General features: G+C 40.3%; 1 protein-coding gene across 2 annotated transcripts in view; it reads right to left on the reverse strand.

Moving 5' to 3' along the window:
* The window catches only part of LOC128700900 (uncharacterized), a 57687-nt gene extending 40476 nt beyond the window's left edge, over window positions 1–17211 (reverse strand). The window contains exons 1-8 of one of the 2 annotated variants that reach the window (XM_070104710.1): window positions 17056–17211; window positions 8889–10072; window positions 6618–6777; window positions 5333–5440; window positions 4417–4702; window positions 3064–3218; window positions 2735–2913; window positions 576–684 (exon numbers count right to left, since the gene is read on the reverse strand). In XM_070104710.1, the coding sequence (XP_069960811.1) occupies window positions 576–684; window positions 2735–2913; window positions 3064–3218; window positions 4417–4702; window positions 5333–5440; window positions 6618–6777; window positions 8889–10072; window positions 17056–17082 (2208 nt within the window). In that variant the 5' untranslated portion in view covers window positions 17083–17211. Of the gene's footprint in view, window positions 1–575; window positions 685–2734; window positions 2914–3063; window positions 3219–4416; window positions 4703–5332; window positions 5441–6617; window positions 6778–8888; window positions 10073–15624; window positions 15879–17055 lie in introns of those variants that run through there. The other variant, XM_070104711.1, reaches the window with a different exon arrangement.
* Between the last annotated feature and the right edge of the window lie 2080 nt (window positions 17212–19291).

Here is a 19291-nt window from a genome sequence, read left to right on the forward strand (position 1 = left end):
GAAGTGATAAACCTGTAGGGGCTACACAGTGTCTGTGGAATGAGAGGTAATCAGAATTTATTCAATTCCTTGAATAAAGAGCCCTTATTTAGCTTCAAGGCACACCTTCCTCCCCTTTAAGGATATACTTCAAGAGCCAATAAGGTGAATAGCTACAGCAAGAACTACTGTACTGTAAAAAAACAATATATACATTACAAAATTACTTCTCGCTGACTAATGTTCACACAACGCTGCCACTTTCATATTCATTAATTTCATTTCTGCTATTCATTAAGAAGATAAATGACCCACAAATTTTGAGTTAAAACTAGACAGTGTTTTAGTCTGTCCTGGACCACTGTCACTCTAGTTCACTGTGAACTCTTGCAGCCAATGATAGTGACTTGATATAATCTTGAATGCTTTACTTAACAGTTACATTTAGTTATACATCTCTTATCTTATTTTCATTTAAATGAAACAATACTCAGGAGTGTAGAGAATACACCCAAGATAATGTAGGAAAATTACATACATAATAATACTCCCTTCCTGATTCCATATATCTCACTTAAGGTACTCCAGAGACATACCTGCCCCTGAAGACGAGTAAATGTTTCTTGCAATCGGGATGTGTGTTGAAGAACCATGTGCTCTATGAACTGGTCTTCTGTCTGATAATTAAGACTGCAAACTGGACATCTATCAGCCAAGAAACAAGATATAAATTGTAAACCTTCAAACAATATGAAAAAAGTACTCTAAAAAGCTTACTGTAAATGAGAACTGTACAAGAAACTTTTGAAGTGCTTATAGTAATAGAAAAAATGGATACCTCTGTAAAGAGAAATATTCTGATAACTATTATAAGAGAGAGAACAGTTTCTTTACTGATGAATACAAATGTTTTGCCTTTCATGAACAATTTGAATAAATAACTTGTAGTACTGTGTTATTGGGAGATTCTGAAGAGAAGTTGCAGAGGTTGGCAGACAAGTTTGGTAAGGTATGTAAAAGAAGGAAATAAAAGCAAATACAGTGGACCCCCGGTTAACGAACTTTTTTCATTCCAGTAGTATGTTCAGATGCCAGTACTGACCGAATTTTTTCCCATAAGGAATATTGTGAAGTAGATTAGTCCATTTCAGACCCCCAAACATACACATACAAACGCACTTACATAAATACACTTACATAATTGGTCGCATTTGGAGGTGATCGTTAAGCGGGGGTCCACTGTATAGGAGAGTAAGGTGACGAGGATAACAAAAAAATTAAGTAATGAAAGATTGGATATTAAACTGGAGGGAGGGAGAATGGAGGAAGTGAATGAATTCAGATATCTGGAAGTTGACTTCTCAGCTGATAGGTCTATGAAAGACGAGATGACTCAAAGAACTGATGATGGGAAAAAGGTTAGTGGTGCACTGAGGAGTCTGTGGAGACAAAAATCATTATCCATGGAAGCAAAGAGGGAAATGTATGAGAGTATAGTTGTACCAATGCTCTTATGTAGGTGTGAAGTCTGGGTGGTGAATGTTGCAACAAGAAGAAGGCTGGAGGAAGTGGAGATGTCATGCCTGAGGGCAATGTGTGGTGTGAATATAATAAAGAGAATCCGTAATTTGGAAATGAGGAGGAGGTGCGGGGTTACTAAAAGTATTATCCAGAGGGCTGAGGAGGGGATGTTGAGGTGGTTCAGACATTTAAAGAGGGTGGAACAAAATAGAATGACATAGACAGCATATAAATCTGTTGTGCAAGGAAGGTGGGGGTAGGGGTCAGCCTAGGAAAGGTTGGAGGAATGGTTTATATGACTTGACGTGCTGTTGGAGTGTGAACAGGGTAACATTTATGAAGGGATTCAGGGGAAACTGGCAAGCTGGTGTTGATAAGTTACAGTTTTATAACCATTGTGTGGGAGTGCCTCTAGCAAGACAGTGATGGAGTGAATGATGATGAAAGTGTTTCTTCTCTCCCTGGCAACCCTGCCTTGGTGGGAAATGGTCAATGTGTTAAAAAAAAAAAAACTTGTAATACCAAGAATGCTTTGGTTATATATTCTAATTTCCCGATGAAATAAATCTATTCATGTTATCGGTGTTTCACTCTGTGGTAAATTTTCTTCCAGGAAGAGGAAGCCATATAAGTGCACTTCTAAAAGCCTTTAAGTTTGAACATGTAAAGTAAAAGGACACAAGTGCAACTAATGTGACATTTTATTGTGGCAACGTTTCGCTCTCCAGGAGCTTTGTCAAGCCGATACCTGGAGAGCGAAACGTTGCCACAATAAAATGTCACATTAGTTGCACTTGTGTCCTTTTACTTTACATAGTCGGTAATTCTACCAACATTACAGTGGACCCCCACATAACGATCACCTCCGAATGCGACCAATTATGTAAGCGTATTTATGTAAGTGCGTTTGTATGTTTGGGGGTCTGAAATGGACTAATCTACTTCACAATATTCCTTATGGGAACAAATTCGGTCAGTACTGACACCTGAACATACTTCTGGAGTGAAAAAATATCATTAACCGGGGGTCCACTGTATTACAAGTTTGAACCTACATCTAAAGTATAACCTGAACACTTGGCAAAAACAATTCTACATTATGAGATATAAAAATGCATTAAAGAAAGAGGTTTTCCCATATAAGAATAATAGAAGTAAAAAAAGAAACATGAACTGGGCTCCCAGTATATAGTGAAAAAAATACAAAGTGCAGAAAATTAAAGTGACTACTAACCTAAAGAGAGGCTGGTCATCCTTGATCTTGCCATCAAGAATATTCCGAGTATGTATTAGATCTGCGCCATGTTCTGACATAACATGGTGTGCAAGAGCAGCTTTGGTAATAAACATCTTTTGACAGAGGGCACAAACTAGTGACCAAGCCTGTGGGGGCTTCTCCCGCCCTCGAACGCCCTGTGCAAAGCAAAAAAGTCAAAGTAAATAGCATTAGTAAGACTACTTTTTAATTCTGTGTAAGTAACTGATAAAGAAATGACTTCAATGTGAATGAGAGTAAAGTCATAAACAACACACTAACAGCAAATTAGATACCAAAACAGCTACCTTAGAATCTGCTACCAGAGCAGTTGGCTGAGGTTGTCCTTCTTGACTTGCTGTCTCCAGGCTAAGTTGTACAGTGTGAGCCAAACCTGTTGTGCTCCGAACTAAACCTTCATTATCAGCCACCAAAAGGCCACGGGAATTGGCTACAGGAAATGCTGAAATTTCAATGTTACACATTAGTGAAGCAAAATATCTGAGGTTAAAATAATAACTTGCTGAACCCTCCATACAAAGCAAAAACAGACCACTAAAATTTTTTGGAAAAAATCTAAACTTTTGAGGGATGTATAATGGATGCTGACCTCTTAACTGGTTATTTTCTGAAGAAAGGTTACTTTCTTTAATTTAGTCTTACTATTCAAACCCACACCCTAAGATGTAGCCCTGAGTATCATTTGTGTTTGTCATAGAAGCAGAAAGTGCCTGCTCATCTCAAGTCAGGTTGCTGAAAACTGTTAAATTTTGACTAAAAATTTAAACAGGGATTGCAATTACGTGATGTTACTTAATAAATTTTAACCTTTATTAGACTACTTTCCAGGTAATGAATACATGGCTTTTATTCACTGAAAGAGCAATACAGTGGACCCCCGCTTTACGATCAGCTCCCAATGCGACCAATTATGTAAGTGTATTTATGTAAGTGCGTTTGTACGTGTATCTTTGGGGGTCTGAAATGGACTAATCTAATTCACAATATTCCTTATGGGAACAAATTCGTTCAGTAATGGCACCTGAACATACTTCTGGAATGAAATAATATCGCAAGCCGGGGGTCCACTGTACTAAGAAAATTATTCACTTTAACCCCAATGGGATTCGAGTGTTTCCCGTTCCTGCAGCCGTCCTTAGCTGAGGGAAAACAAAGTTTTTTCACTGGCAACTGTGAAAAGATACATTTTTTTTTTTAACATGCTCACAGTCTCCCACTGAGACAGGGTGACCGAAAAAAGAAACATGCACCATCATTCATACTATCACCGTCTTTCCAGAGGCAGGGAAAATACAATTCAAATGTTCCTCTAAACAGCAAATATCACAAACTCCTTTAAAGTGCAGGCACTGTACTTTCCACCTCCAGTACATATACAGTGGACCCCCGGTTAACGATATTTTTTCACTCCAGAAGTATGTTCAGGTGCCAGTACTGACCGAATTTGTTCCCATAAGGAATATTGTGAAGTAGATTAGTCCATTTCAGATCCCCAAACATACACGTACAAACGCACTTACATAAATACACTTACATAATTGGTCGCATTCGGAGGTAATCGTTATGCGGGGTCCACTGTATACAGTATTCAAATAGATTCTTTTTCTACATAAAACAATGCAAAACTATCATGAACTAACCTCCCTCAAAAAGTTGTGAAGAATTTCTAGCTGTTGTTCTAGAGGAACTATGACCACCTCTCCCAGGAGGCCGCCCTCTCCTCCCAGGACCACGGCGTCTTTTAGACTGAGGTGGTTGAGGATCTGGGTCAGCAAATGGATCTTCCTGAGAGTCTGGTTCCTCCTCCTCCTCCTCTTCACCTTTCACCTCCACTCTTGCTCCAGAGAGATCATGCACGGAGACTTTGGTGCACTTTTTAATATGGCTGCTATACTGGCGCTCCTTGCTGAAGGTACGATCACAGTCCTATAAACAATGAGTCTATATAAAAGAAATAAACACCACTAGAAAATTAATAATTATCTAGAAGGAAACAAGATAAAAATTGCCTATTTATTGCATGTAAAAACAGCCTACATGTTTTCAATAAAATCTTTTAATCTTTTTTCACTCTGTCCCAAATCAAATTAATTGCATATTACACAAGGAATCTTGTAGATGCAACCATCAATAGTTTTGGAAAAATTCTTAAAGTATGTTATCTCAAGGTATTATTAACTTTTTACATTGTTGACCAATTACAAAATTTTATAATAACTTATTATTCACATATCTGAAGGCTGTTCTTCACTACTATATGTATATGATTTTGTGACAATGTTTTGTTTACAATCCCTCAAGTTCCTGACTCGTACCTTTAACAGTGCATTATATAATCAATATCCTCCAAGTGCCCTGCTTTTTTTTCCTCATATTGTGTTAAATCCCATCACCCATTTGCCATCTTGCTCATTTGTGTTATTTTAATCCTGCATACAATGTTAGAATTAACCAAATTATTTTTTCTTTTCAATACATCATTTGCTTTCTTCACTGTGGGTGACCATGATTTGCTCAGTGGCTATTTTAAAACAAATGGGTAAATAAATAACTCACCTGACATCTAAACTGCACAGCTTGTTCAAGCGCTGGGTCAATCTCAAGTGTCTCAATCTTCCCTCTCTTGGGAGGTGTAGTCTCTGGTTCGACCTCATCTCCCTTTCTCTGAAAAACAAAGTCTTACAACTGTGATAATCCTAAGGCTTTACAAGTGCTTTATAGGCATCCATGATCAATGCCCAAATCTTCCAGTGCATGAACATTGTAACACAATGGCTCAACTACTCTCATTTCTCTTATCCTTACATGCATCTATTCACATTAACTACAGATGGTTTCTAAATATAATCTATGCATTATTTTTAACACACCGGCCATCTCCCACCAAGATAGGGTTACCTGAAAAAGAAAACACTTTCACCCTCACTAACTCCATCACAGTTTTGCCAAAGGCATGCCAACGTTACAGTTCAGATGCCCCTTCAAACTGCAATATCCCAACCCCTCATTCATAGTGAAGACACTGTACCTTCCACCTCCAGGACTCAAGTCTGGCTAACTGGTTTTACTGAATCTCTTCATGTTACCTTCCTCACACCCTAATAGCATATCAAGTCATAAAAACCACTTGCCTGACTCATTCCTTTCTAGTACAAACACACACACATGCCGGTGGATATCCATTATTATTATTATTATTATTATTATCACATTGGCCGATTCCCACTAAGGCAGGGTGGTCCGAAAAAGAAAAACTTTCACCATCATTCACTCCATCACTGTCTTGCCAGAAGGGTGCTTTACACTACAGTTTTTAAACTGCAACATTAACACCCCTCCTTCAGAGTGCAGGCACTGTACTTCCCATCTCCAGGATACCCATGTCCGTCACAAACATAACCTTTACCCACTCCCTCCAACCTCTCCTTCAATGACCTCTACCTTAGACATCCAGCAGGGATGCACGAGCGTGTTAGATGGTAGCAGAGGCAAATGATTTTAGTACTAGATGAGCTGTTCCAGTGTGAGCTAGATAACATTTTGTGAAGGGATTCAGGGAAACATGATTCCTGGAGGAGGGAAGTACAATGCCTGCACTCTGAAAGGAGGGGTGGAGATGTTGCAGTTTGGAGGGGCTCTGAACTGTAGCATCTCTGCACCACTGGCATTTCTTTTTAGGTTACCCTGCCTTGGTGGGAGACAGCGTGTTAAAAAAAATTGGTTACAAATTCAAATTACATTGTTCACATGGACTGTTTAATAAGTAAATTTATACTGGAGAGGTATATTTTGTCAAACATCGAATAAGATACGTTTTTAAATACTGGCACACAGTACCAACCTTAAGTGCTGTTTTTTTGCGGTATGGACTATGATAGCATTTCAGAAAATGCTGAGAGATCTGAGGTCGAGTCTTAAATGTCATCTTGCAGAATGAACACATGTAAAGAGGTGATTTTTCTACCTTTACTTCCTCCTTCTTACAGCTTCTCATGTGCTTTCTGAAAGAAAAACAAATTACAAAGTAAAATAATATCGCAAAATCTAAATAGCCTGAATAAATTATCACAAACTATATTCCCTGGAAAATTCATCACCATAGATACTATTCTCTCCATGGGGAAGTGGAACAGAATTCTTCCTCCGTAAGCCATGCGTGTCATATTGGCGACTAAAATGCCGGGAGCAAGGGGCTAGCAACCTCTTCTCCTGTATATATTACTAAATGTAAAAGGAGAAACTTTTGTTTTTCCTCTTGGGCCACCCCGCCTCGGTGGGATACGGCCGGTGTGTTCAAAGAAAGAAAGAAATTATCACAAACTATATTCCCTGGAAAATTCATCACCATAGATACTATTCTCTCCATGCGTAAGTGGAACAGAATTCTTCCTCCGAAGCCATGTGTGTTGTAAGAGGCAGCTAAAATGCCGGGAGCAAGGGGCTAGTAATCCCTTCTCTTGTATAAATTACTAAATTTGAAAAGAGAAACTTTTGTTTTTCTTTTTGGGCCACCCCGCCTCGGTGGGATACGGCCGGTTTGTTGAAAGAAGAAGATACTATTCTATAGGTAGTAGGCTGGTAGACAGCAACCGCCCAGGGAGGTACTACAGTCCTGCCAAGTGAGTATAAAAGAAAGCCTGTAATTGTTTTACATGATGGTAGGATTGCTGGTGTCCTTTTTTTCTGTCTTATGAACATGCAAGGTTTCAGGTACGTCTTGCTACTCCTACTTACACTTAGGTCACACTACACATACATGTACAAACATATATATACACACCCCTCTGGGTTTTCTTCTATTTTCTTACTAGTTCTTGTTCTTGTTTATTTCCTCTTATCTCCATGGGGAAGTAAAACAGAATTCTTCCTCCGTAAGCCATGCGTGTTCTAAGAGGCGACTAACATGCCGGGAGCAAGGGGCTAGTAACCCCTTCTGTATAAATTACTAAATTTAAAAAGAGAAACTTTCATTTTTCTTTTTGGGCCACCCTGCCTTGGTGGGATACGACCAGTTTGTTGAAAGAAGAAAAAGGATACTATTTTCAAATCAATTCCCCAATAGCAGAAGCTACAGAACCTGCAATACTAAAACAAAGTAAAAAAATGCTAATAAACAGAATAACTAGCAAATAGTAACAAACACTGACATTGCTGTTTTCAACTGAGAGGCACCTAGAGATTGTTATGGTATTGATTGGATTCATAGCAAAGAATAAAGACTACAATCATTATTAACCCGTTCCCCCACTTTTATATGGTGAAGGGGTACAATACTTGCCTAGAAAAGAAGGAAAATTATTTCAGGAAGGAAAGAATACCTTCCTCCTTCTCAAGGAGGAAGGTATCATGTGATTGAGGTTAGTAAAGGGAAACGGGTTACCAGCAGTGAAGAGCAGGTTGGCAGCCATAACAAACTGGAAGTAGTTTCCAGTAAAGGAAGAAACATGAAAATGAGGAAAGTTGAAAGAGCATGTTTGAAGACAGAAAATCGCTTTTCTGTTCTCCAAGACAAATGTACTTCAATGGTTAGTGAGAATAAAGGTACCACTAACTCCTCTGCTAATAAAGGTAAGAATATCCTTGTGGTCAGTAACTCTCAGGTAAAATATATGGACTGTGCCTTCTGTAACAGATATATGAAGGTAAGGTAGATGGTTGTTTCCCTGGAGCTGCTGTTGGTGACATAGTCAACAGGTTTGATATGTCAGGTAAGAGGAACAAGCCCTTTATCTGCCTCAGTGCTGGTGGAAACAACACTGGGAAGCTCAGGAGACAGAAGATGCTAGTTAAGAACAGGAGCGGGCAATAAATGGATGTCTAAGACAGCTGATGTAAAATACTGGCTAGACAGGTACTTCTAAGAACTTGCAATCCCATTCCTAGACAACTGGGACAATTTCCATGGTAAACATAATATGTATGCAGGGGCTGGGGTACATCTCTCTGGGAGCAGGGTAGTACTGCTAGCGACCTCTGTTGGGAAGGCCATTGTTATGTTGTCTAGGACTTCAAACTGAAAGAAGATAGAGATATGGGTATGTGGAGAAATAAATGGGTTGCAGCACAAGGGATGAAGCGACAAAAATTGCCAATATACCTCAGGGAAACATACCTTAAGTACAATGGTCTCATAAATTTACTGTTACATGTTTGACATGTATAGAGTCTCTTGTTTTCAATTTTATCACACGCTCTGATGGTTTCTTCCTCATACACCTCCTGTGTCTGGGATGTGTTGGAGACGTATCTCACTTGTTTCTTCGCAGATCCATCTGAAAGGTTGATTTGGACATGCTTCCTCACGGGTTCATTTTGACTTATGGGTACTGAAGTTGCTTTTGTGTATTTGGTAGTGCCTTCAGGTATTATAACTTTGAAGATACTACCTTGCCCTGAGCCATCAATTTCCTCTTGGCCAATGGGAGTCTGACCAGATTGATTGGCTCCCGCTCGGATAACAATATGGTTCTTATTTCCTACTGTTAACATTTGTGGGTGGGCTACACTAACTGGAGTGCCCCCCACTTGTATGAGGAAGTGTCCAGCATTAGCTTTGACAGGAGAAACTTGATTTGTTTGTACCACTATTCTGGTCGGAGTGTTGGTTGATGATATACTGGCAGGCAGTACTGAGATGTTATTCATTACTGCCCCTTGTACTACATTAGGGGATGTTAAGGCATGCTGCATACCCTCAACAGCATTGGTGGTGATTGTGCTGGTGGTAACAATAATATTATCGTTACCATGAGTCATATTTGGAGAAGAGTGGAAAGTTTCATTCACTAAGTTTCGAAGTAGCATTTCACCTTCTTGGTTTGTCTCAAGCTCACTGCTATTCCTAATGACAGAACTGATCTCATCCCTTTGTGTTGCTTCATCATCAGCTAGTCCCAATATTTGCCGATTGTGGCCATACTGACTGTCCTGTAAATCTTCTTCTTTAATAATAACAGAATTGTTCACCCCACGATCATGACAAGAAGGGTTTTGCAAAACAGAATCATCAAATCCTGTAGTGTCTGTGTCTTCCATCATAACCCCTGGCTCCTCCATCATAACTGTTGGGGAATCTTGCATCTCTGCTTTCATCACTACTGGTGAGCCTGCCATAACCATCTGGGTGCCTTCCATCACCACCCCTTGTGAACCATCTATAATCATTTGTGAATCCTCCTCCATGACTCCTTTAGCAGTTGACATAACCACTTGGCCATGGAGAAGGACTGGTGATTCTATTGCACCCTCCACATTTCTTCCTAAGTTTCCTGACACGATAGATGAGGCACGACCAACCTGAAAAATATGGAGATTATTAGACCACAATATTAACCAAATTTTATAACTAGTGTCAGTAAATGAAAAGATTATCTTCGTAAAAATACAGAATATTTTCCTAATGATAAGTTTTTAAGACTGAAAATTGAAAACGAAAACCTAGCCATGTATGTGTTTGAAAAATATTTTAAGCCAATTTACCAAAGACCAACACTTTTTCTTGGTACACTTTCTTATGAAGGTTATATTAATTAGAGCCAGATTTCAGGATATACAGCCACTGCTGGTATCAGATGAGTTGAGTACAAGACCGTGGTGAAAGTCGAAGGCTTACACGTACATGATGCAACTATTAGACCAAGCTGACATTACTGGCATATACAGACAGCCCCTGGTTATACAAGACATTTCAGGCAACTTAGATTAATCTTATCCCCTAGGATGCGACCCACAACAGTCATCTACACCCAGGTTCCTACCCACTGCTAGGTGAACACATGGCATCAAGTGTAACATTTCACCTGTGCTCGATCATTCCCCAAACCCCCGAGTGTGAATTGAGAATGCAATCAACCAAGCCAGGAGTACCTGCCAGGTGAATAGTTGTGGAGAATGGATCCAATTCCTTTGATCAAAAGCCTATCGCTGTATCAAGGCAGCTCCCTCAATTAATCTATACAGTAATCCCCCCATATCTGAGAAAGATGCATTCCAAGACGTATCATGACTCACGAAATCGTAACGACACGATTGCAAACAAACCATACCACCATATCATGGATAGCTGAAAATGTGAATAGTAGCGAATCCTATATATGTCATTTTTGGTTTACATACATACCTATGATAAAGTTTAATTAATAAATTATGCAAAATTATGACTCACGAAATTGTAATGACACGATTGCAAACAAACCATACCACGGGCGGGAGTTTTGAGAATCTCTGACCGCGGGTTCAAATCACGCCCATGGTATGGGTTTTTTTATGTAAAATTAGTCTAGAATTAGCACTTTTTCACTGATGGGAAGCATTTCAGGGCTTCTCTTAGGCTTTGAAGAACTGCCGCCATCACTACTTTTGCACTTAGGGGCTGTTATTAATCCTTAAACTGTCCAAACGTAGATCTACATTATTTCAGCATTTGAAAGTATGTAAAAAAATTTAATCTTTTTTTTTTTTTACAGTTGAAAACGTGTAAAAAAAAAACTTGATTTACTTTTTTTTTTTTGTTATATTTGAAAATATGTAAAAAACCGTAGATCTACTTTTGGAGCACTACGCATATGCACGTAAATCTGTTTGGACAGTTTAAGGGTTAAGTAAAATCAAGGGTTATTTTGTAATAAAGTTGGTAGAATTACCGACAATATGTAAAGTAAAAGGACACAAGTGCAACTAATGTGACATTTATTGTGGCAACGTTTCGCTCTCCAGGAGCTTTGTCAAGCCATTACCTAATGGCTTGATAAAGCTCCTGGAGAGCGAAACGTTGCCACAATAAATGTCACATTAGTTGCACTTGTGTCCTTTTACTTTACAAGGGTTATTTTGGGGCAACGATAAACAATGGATAACTGAAACAGCGAATACTGACTCTGCTGATACAGGGGTCCTACTGTATTATTTTTATTTTTGGAAGAAGAACTACACCCACAGAGGCCATGAAGCACCTGGGAAATGAGAGACAATCAAGTACAAAAAAGTGCAGGACAAGTGCAATCGCTTGGATCAAGAGCCCAACACTGCCATTGAACTTCGTTTTAAAAAAGATTTATTCTGATAAATTAGACACATGTGCAACTCTTGGGTATCTTTATTAAGGAAACGTTTTGCCACACAGTGGCTTCATCAGTCCATACACAGGAGAAACTTGAAGAACAGGAGGAGAATGAGGTAATCAGTCCCTCAACCTTGAATCGATGTGGTCAGTCCATCAATCTTGAGTAGAAGATTGATGGACTGACCACATCGACTCAAGGTTGAGGGACTGATTACCTCATTCTCCTCCTGTTCTTCAAGCTTCTCCTGTGTATGGACTGATGAAGCCACTGTGTGGCAAAACGTTTCCTCAATAAAGATACCCAAGAGTTGCACATGTGTCTAATTTATCAACGTGTTGGTTCTGCGAACCATTCATCTACAAAGATTTATTCTATAAAACTAATTGATTTACAAACCTATTACAGGAAATGGTTTGGGAATTATCTAGTTATCAATTCACAGATCCCAAAAATAATATTTCTGATCTGCCTGTTTTCACAAACTGTCCACAGCAGTGATACAAGACTTCGGAAAAGAAGGAGAGGAGCAGAAAAAAAAATTAAGTAAACAAACCATACCACGGGCGGGGATAGAACCCGCGATCAGAGAGTCTCATTACGATCGTGTCATTGCGATTTCGTGAGTCATGAAGAAGTACAAAGGAAAAATGAACAGAGAGAATAGAAAAAGGAGGTAAAATCAAGAGAACTAGTCTGAAAACTAAGGTTTAATAGGCATGATAATGATGTCAAATGTCAGCTTTAATAACATCTGAGTAATCTATAGATTGTAGGGTCATAAAAATCAACCAAACGGCATACACAGTATCCTGAATGTCTTATAATGAACATTAAATTCTACAAGATTGATGGACTGAACACATCGACTCCAGGCTGAGGGACTGATTACCTCAAATTCCTCCTCTCCCTACACCTTTCTACTCTGTATTGGACTGATGAAGCTGCTGTGTGGCAAAACGTTTCCTCAATAAAAAGATTCCCATATGTTGCTTAAGTGTCTCAGTCTTCATTAAATTCTACATAAAACTCTTCAACAGGAAATGAGCAAAAGACACCAAGACATAGACATAGTCCTTGATGAAGGAGAAAAAGCCCACTGTGTGGGCAAAACGTTGTCAATGAAGGATCACTTTAAACTGGGTAGCTTTAAGAAGAGACTGGAGTGGGAGGGGCTCGGTTTGATTGGTGTCATTGGGTACGGGAGTTATTTCTTGGGTAGCTTTAGGTAGAGGTCGTTTTGATAAGGACCTGCCTCGCATGGGCCAGTAGGCCTTCTGCAGTGTTCCTCCATTCTTATGTTCTTTTCAAGCTTGCAGACATCTTAAAAAGCAGAGTAATAAAGCTGAGCTACGAGCATAGAACAGCAAGGTGCTGTCTACCTGGAGGGTGTTTGGGGGTCAACGCCCCTGCGACCTGGTCCATGACCAGGACTCCTGGTGGATCAGGGCCTGATCAACCAGGCTGTTACTGCTGGCCACATGCAAACCGATGTACGAACCACAGCCCGGCTGGTCAGGTACTGACTTTAGGTGCCTGTTCGGTTTCCTCTTGAAGACAGCCAGGGGGTCTACTGATAATTCCCCTTACATCTGCTGAGAAGCAGTTGAATAGTCTTGGGCCCCTGACACTTATTTTTTATTATTTATTATCACACTGGCCGATTCCCACCAAGGCAGGGTGGCCCGAAAAAGAAAAACTTTCACCATCATTCACTCCATCACTGTCTTGCCAGAAGGGTGCTTTACACTACAGTTTTTAAACTGCAACATTAACACCCCTCCTTCAGAGTGCAGGCACTGTACTTCCCATCTCCAAGACTCAAGTCCGGCCTGCCGGTTTCCCTGAATCCCTTCATAAATGTTACTTTGCTCACACTCCAACAGCACGTCAAGTATTAAAAACCATTTGTCTCCATTCACTCCTATCAAACACGCTCACGCATGCCTGCTGGAAGTCCAAGCCCCTCGCACACAAAACCTCCTTTACCCCCTCCCTCCAACCCTTCCTAGGCCGACCCCTACCCCGCCTTCCTTCCACTACAGACTGATACACTCTTGAAGTCATTCTGTTTCGCTCCATTCTCTCTACATGTCCGAACCACCTCAACAACCCTTCCTCAGCCCTCTGGACAACAGTTTTGGTAATCCCGCACCTCCTCCTAACTTCCAAACTACGAATTCTCTGCATTATATTCACACCACACATTGCCCTCAGACATGACATCTCCACTGCCTCCAGCCTTCTCCTCGCTGCAACATTCATCACCCACGCTTCACACCCATATAAGAGCGTTGGTAAAACTATACTCTCATACATTCCCCTCTTTGCCTCCAAGGACAAAGTTCTTTGTCTCCACAGACTCCTAAGTGCACCACTCACTCTTTTTCCCTCATCAATTCTATGATTCACCTCATCTTTCATAGACCCATCCGCTGACACGTCCACTCCCAAATATCTGAATACGTTCACCTCCTCCATACTCTCTCCCTCCAATCTGATATTCAATCTTTCATCACCTAATCTTTTTGTTATCCTCATAACCTTACTCTTTCCTGTATTCACCTTTAATTTTCTTCTTTTGCACACCCTACCAAATTCATCCACCAATCTCTGCAGCTTCTCTTCAGAATCTCCCAAAAGCACAGTGTCATCAGCAAAGAGCAGCTGTGACAACTCCCACTTTGTGTGTGATTCTTTATCTTTTAACTCCACGCCTCTTGCCAAGACCCTCGCATTTACTTCTCTTACAACCCCATCTATAAATATATTAAACAACCACGGTGACATCACACATCCTTGTCTAAGGCCTACTTTTACTGGGAAAAAATTTCCCTCTTTCCTACATACTCTAACTTGAGCCTCACTATCCTCGTAAAAACTCTTCACTGCTTTCAGTAACCTACCTCCTACACCATACACTTGCAACATCTGCCACATTGCCCCCCTATCCACCCTGTCATACGCCTTTTCCAAATCCATAAATGCCACAAAGACCTCTTTAGCCTTATCTAAATACTACTGTTCACTTATATGTTTCACTGTAAACACCTGGTCCACACACCCCCTACCTTTCCTAAAGCCTCCTTGTTCATCTGCTATCCTATTCTCCGTCTTACTCTTAATTCTTTCAATTATAACTCTACCATACACTTTACCAGGTACACTCAACAGACTTATCCCCCTATAATTTTTGCACTCTCTTTTATCCCCTTTGCCTTTATACAAAGGAACTATGCATGCTCTCTGCCAATCCCTAGGTACCTTATCCTCTTCCATACATTTATTAAATAATTGCACCAACCACTCCAAAACTATATCCCCACCTGCTTTTAACATTTCTATCTTTATCCCATCAATCCCGGCTGCCTTACCCCCTTTCATTTTACCTACTGCCTCACGAACTTCCCCCACACTCACAACTGGCTCTTCCTCACTCCTACAAGATGTTATTCCTCCTTGCCCTATACACGAAATCACAGCTTCCCTATCTTCATCAACATTTATTGTGTTGTCTTAGTATACTCAGTACTGTGACAACGTTCTCGGTTAATTCCATCAGCTAAGATTATTATTATTATTATTATAATCAAGGGGGAAGCGCTAAACCCGGAGGATTATACAGCGCCTGGGGGGGGATATGTGGAAGGCATTCAGGCTTAATTCGGGGAACTGGAGCACAGATCCAATTCCTTAAATCAAGAGCCCCTCACCAACATCAAGGAACCTTCCTTGAGGGGTCCATCAGCTAAGAAAAAGCCGTTTGGAAGAGCAGCATAAGGAGTCTACCTGGGGGGGTATTCTGGGGGTCAACGCCCCCGCAGCCCAGTCCACGACCAGGCCTCCTGGTGGATCAGGGCCTGAGCGATCAGGCTGTTACTGCTGGCCGCACGTATTGAGCGGGAGCTTAATAGGAGAGAGCAAGAGCTTAGTAAGATTGAGCAAGAGCTTAATAAGAGTGAGCAAGAATTTAGTAAGAGTGGACAAAAGCTTAATAAGCTTAGTAAGAGTGAACAAGAGCCTAGCAAGAGTGAACAAAGCTTAGTATGTGAACAAGAGCTAGTAAGAGTGAACAAAAACTTAGTAAGAGTGAACAAGAGCTTAGTAAGAGCAAGACCATAGTAAGATTAAACAAGAGCTTAGTAAGAGTGAACAAAAGCTTAGTAAGATTAAACAAGAGCTTAGTAAGAGTGAACAAGAGTGTAGTAAGAGTGAATAAGAGAGCAATAAGAGTGAACAAGAGAGCAATAAGAGTGAACAAGAGCAATAAGAGTGAACAAGAGCAATAAGAGTGAACAAGAGTGTAATAAGAGTGAATAAGAGAGCAATAAGAGTGAACAAGAGAGCAATAAGAGTGAACAAGAGCAATAAGAGTGAACAAGAGCAATAAGAGTGAACAAGAGTGTAATAAGAGTGAACAAGAGCGTAATAAGTGAACAAGAGTGTAATAAGAGTGAACAAGAGAGCAATAAGAGTGAACAAGAGCGTAATAAGAGTGAACAAGAGTGTAATAAGAGTGAACAAGAGAGCAATAAGAGTGAACTAGAGTGTAATAAGAGTGAACAAGAGTGTAATAAGAGTGAACAAGAGTGTAATAAGAGTGAACAAGAGTGTAATAAGAGTGAACAAGAGTGTAATAAGAGTGAACAAGAGTGTAATAAGAGTGAACAAGAGAGCAATAAGAGTGAACTAGAGTGTAATAAGAGTGAACAAGAGCGTAATAAGAGTGAACAAGAGCGTAATAAGAGCGAACAAGAGCGTAATAAGAGCGAACAAGAGCGTAATAAGAGTGAACAAGAGCGTAATAAGAGTGAACAAGAGCGTAATAAGAGCGAACAAGAGCGTAATAAGAGTGAACAAGAGTGTAATAAGAGTGAACAAGAGCGTAATAAGAGTGAACAAGAGCGTAATAAGAGGTGTGGCCTCAACTTGACTAACAAAACTAACAACAATATAACAATACAAGTAGGTGAAGGTAATGTCAGACTCCACAGTGTTTATTATGTTGATGTTGGTGATAAAAGAGTGAGTTAGAAGTGTGTGAGTGATGTTTGAAGTTGGCGGGGCAGCAGCCAGACGCCAACACTCTCTCTCCAACACTGACAACATCTCCCTCACCACTCACTCCACCTCCAACATTACTCCTATTAACACAACACCACACAGTTTCTCATCTGTGGAATTCCAAGAATTTTGTACATACGAATTCAAGCAACAAACCTCACTAGAATGGCGGAAACTATCCATTAATTTGGCAAATTTCTGCCTCTTCCCGCTTCATGTCGAGGAAAAACAACATGGCGTTATGTCTTGGCCTCAGATCCCCATACTTGGTAAATAAGTACCTCCTTATTCTACTCTTATTTAGGCGATAATTCTCTCCTATATTACGGTATTTACATTATCTTTGGGTGAAATTATTTATTTCGCTTTATTATTGCGTTATTTGTATGTACGAGCTGTGTTTCTATTGGGCGTTCACACACCAACCTGCTGAATACTACGACTTGTGATTGGTCAGGCTTGTGGCGCCTTGTGACGTCATGTGATTGGTGATTGGTCAGGATTGGGATCTCTACTGACGTCACTGTGCTTGTGATTGGTTAAAATTACATTGGTTTATGGTGGCATATTTATTTATTTATTTATTTATTTATTTAAAAATTTGAGCACACTTACAGAGGTACAACAAATACAGATAAGAGCAGCATGCCAAAGCCACTTATACTATGCATAGCATTACGGGCTGGCTTAAAATTAACTTAAGATTAACTAAGCAATGATGAAATCAGTGATAAAACATTAATGTAAACAGATTACTATAAAGCACAAGTGAGTATTACAAAGACAGGTCATATGGTTGTATGCATTGTTGTACATTCAGTAGAATGGAGTATTCTGTTAGGTAGTGATTGGTTAAATATGGAGTCCTGTAATAAGCAAGGCCGATCACTGCAGCGGAAATGACATCCAGGGACATCAAAAACCCAGAGATATCAAGTACCCAGTGACATCAAAAACCCAGGGACATCAAAAACCCAGTGACATCAAAAACCCAGGGACATCAAAAACCCAGGGACATCAAAAACCCAGTGACATCAAAAACCCAGTGACATCAAAAACCCAGTGACATCAAAAACCCAGTGACATCAAAAACCCAGGGACAACAAAAACTCAGTGACATCAAAAACCCAGGGACATCAAAAACCCAGGGACATCAAAAACCCAGTGACATCAAAAACCCAGGGACAACAAAAACCCAGGGACATCAAAAACCCAGGGACATCAAAAACCCAGGGACATCAAAAACCCAGGGACATCAAAAACCCAGTGACATCAAAAACCCAGGGACATCAAAAACCCAGGGACATCAAAAACCCAATGACATCAAAAACCCAGGGACATCAAAAACCCAGTGACACCAAAAACCCAGGGACATCAAAAACCCAGGGACATCAAAAACCCAGTGACATCAAAAACCCAGGGACATCAAAAACCCAGGGACATCAAAAACCCAGTGACATCAAAAACCCAGGGACAACAAAAACCCAGGGACATCAAACACCCAGGGACATCAAAAACCCAGGGACATCAAAAACCCAGGGACATCAAAAACCCAGGGACATCAAAAACCCAGTGACATCAAAAACCCAGGGACATCAAAAACCCAGGGACATCAAAAACCCAGTGACATCAAAAACCCAGGGACATCAAAAACCCAGTGACATCAAAAACCCAGGGACATCAAAAACCCAGTGACATCAAAAACCCAGTGACATCAAAAACCCAGGGACATCAAAAACCCAGGGACATCAAAAACCCAGGGACATCACGGACTACAGTAAAACAACTCACTAACTTTCTGAGTTGTCCTATTTACACTTAATGTTCCCTAATGTTTCCTAAACTAATGCTGAAGTGTTTAATATATTTGTAAAAAAAATGAAGTTATTTGATGTTAGAGGGTTAGTAACCCAGGACTGTGTCTTATTTCCATTATGGTCCTATAATCTTATCCCCCAGGATGTGACACACACATTAGATTAACACCCAGGTACCTAATTGCTGCTAGGTAACTAACACTTAGGTACCTACTTTCTGCACAATAAGCCACGAACACTCACTGAACCATCAGCATGAATTGTGTTTCGGTCATCATGCATATATTCAACATCTTCACAATAGTCCTGAAGATCTCTTTCTCCCGAGATTATCAGATCACATATTTCCTCGGGGGTAATATGACATAACTTGTCTGTTCCTTTGAGCTACCGTGATCTTCACTGTGAGGTGGTGGTTAACGCTCCCGCTTCACACACGGAGGGCCCGGGTTCGATTCCCGGCGGGTGGAAACATTTCGACACGTTTCCTTACACCTGTTGTCCTGTTCACCTAGCAGCAAATAGGTACCTGGGTGTTAAATTAGACACATGTGCAACTCTTGGGTATCTTTATT

Source organism: Cherax quadricarinatus, chromosome 94, assembly GCF_038502225.1.
Source record: "Cherax quadricarinatus isolate ZL_2023a chromosome 94, ASM3850222v1, whole genome shotgun sequence".
NCBI classification, from domain to species: domain Eukaryota; kingdom Metazoa; phylum Arthropoda; class Malacostraca; order Decapoda; family Parastacidae; genus Cherax; species Cherax quadricarinatus.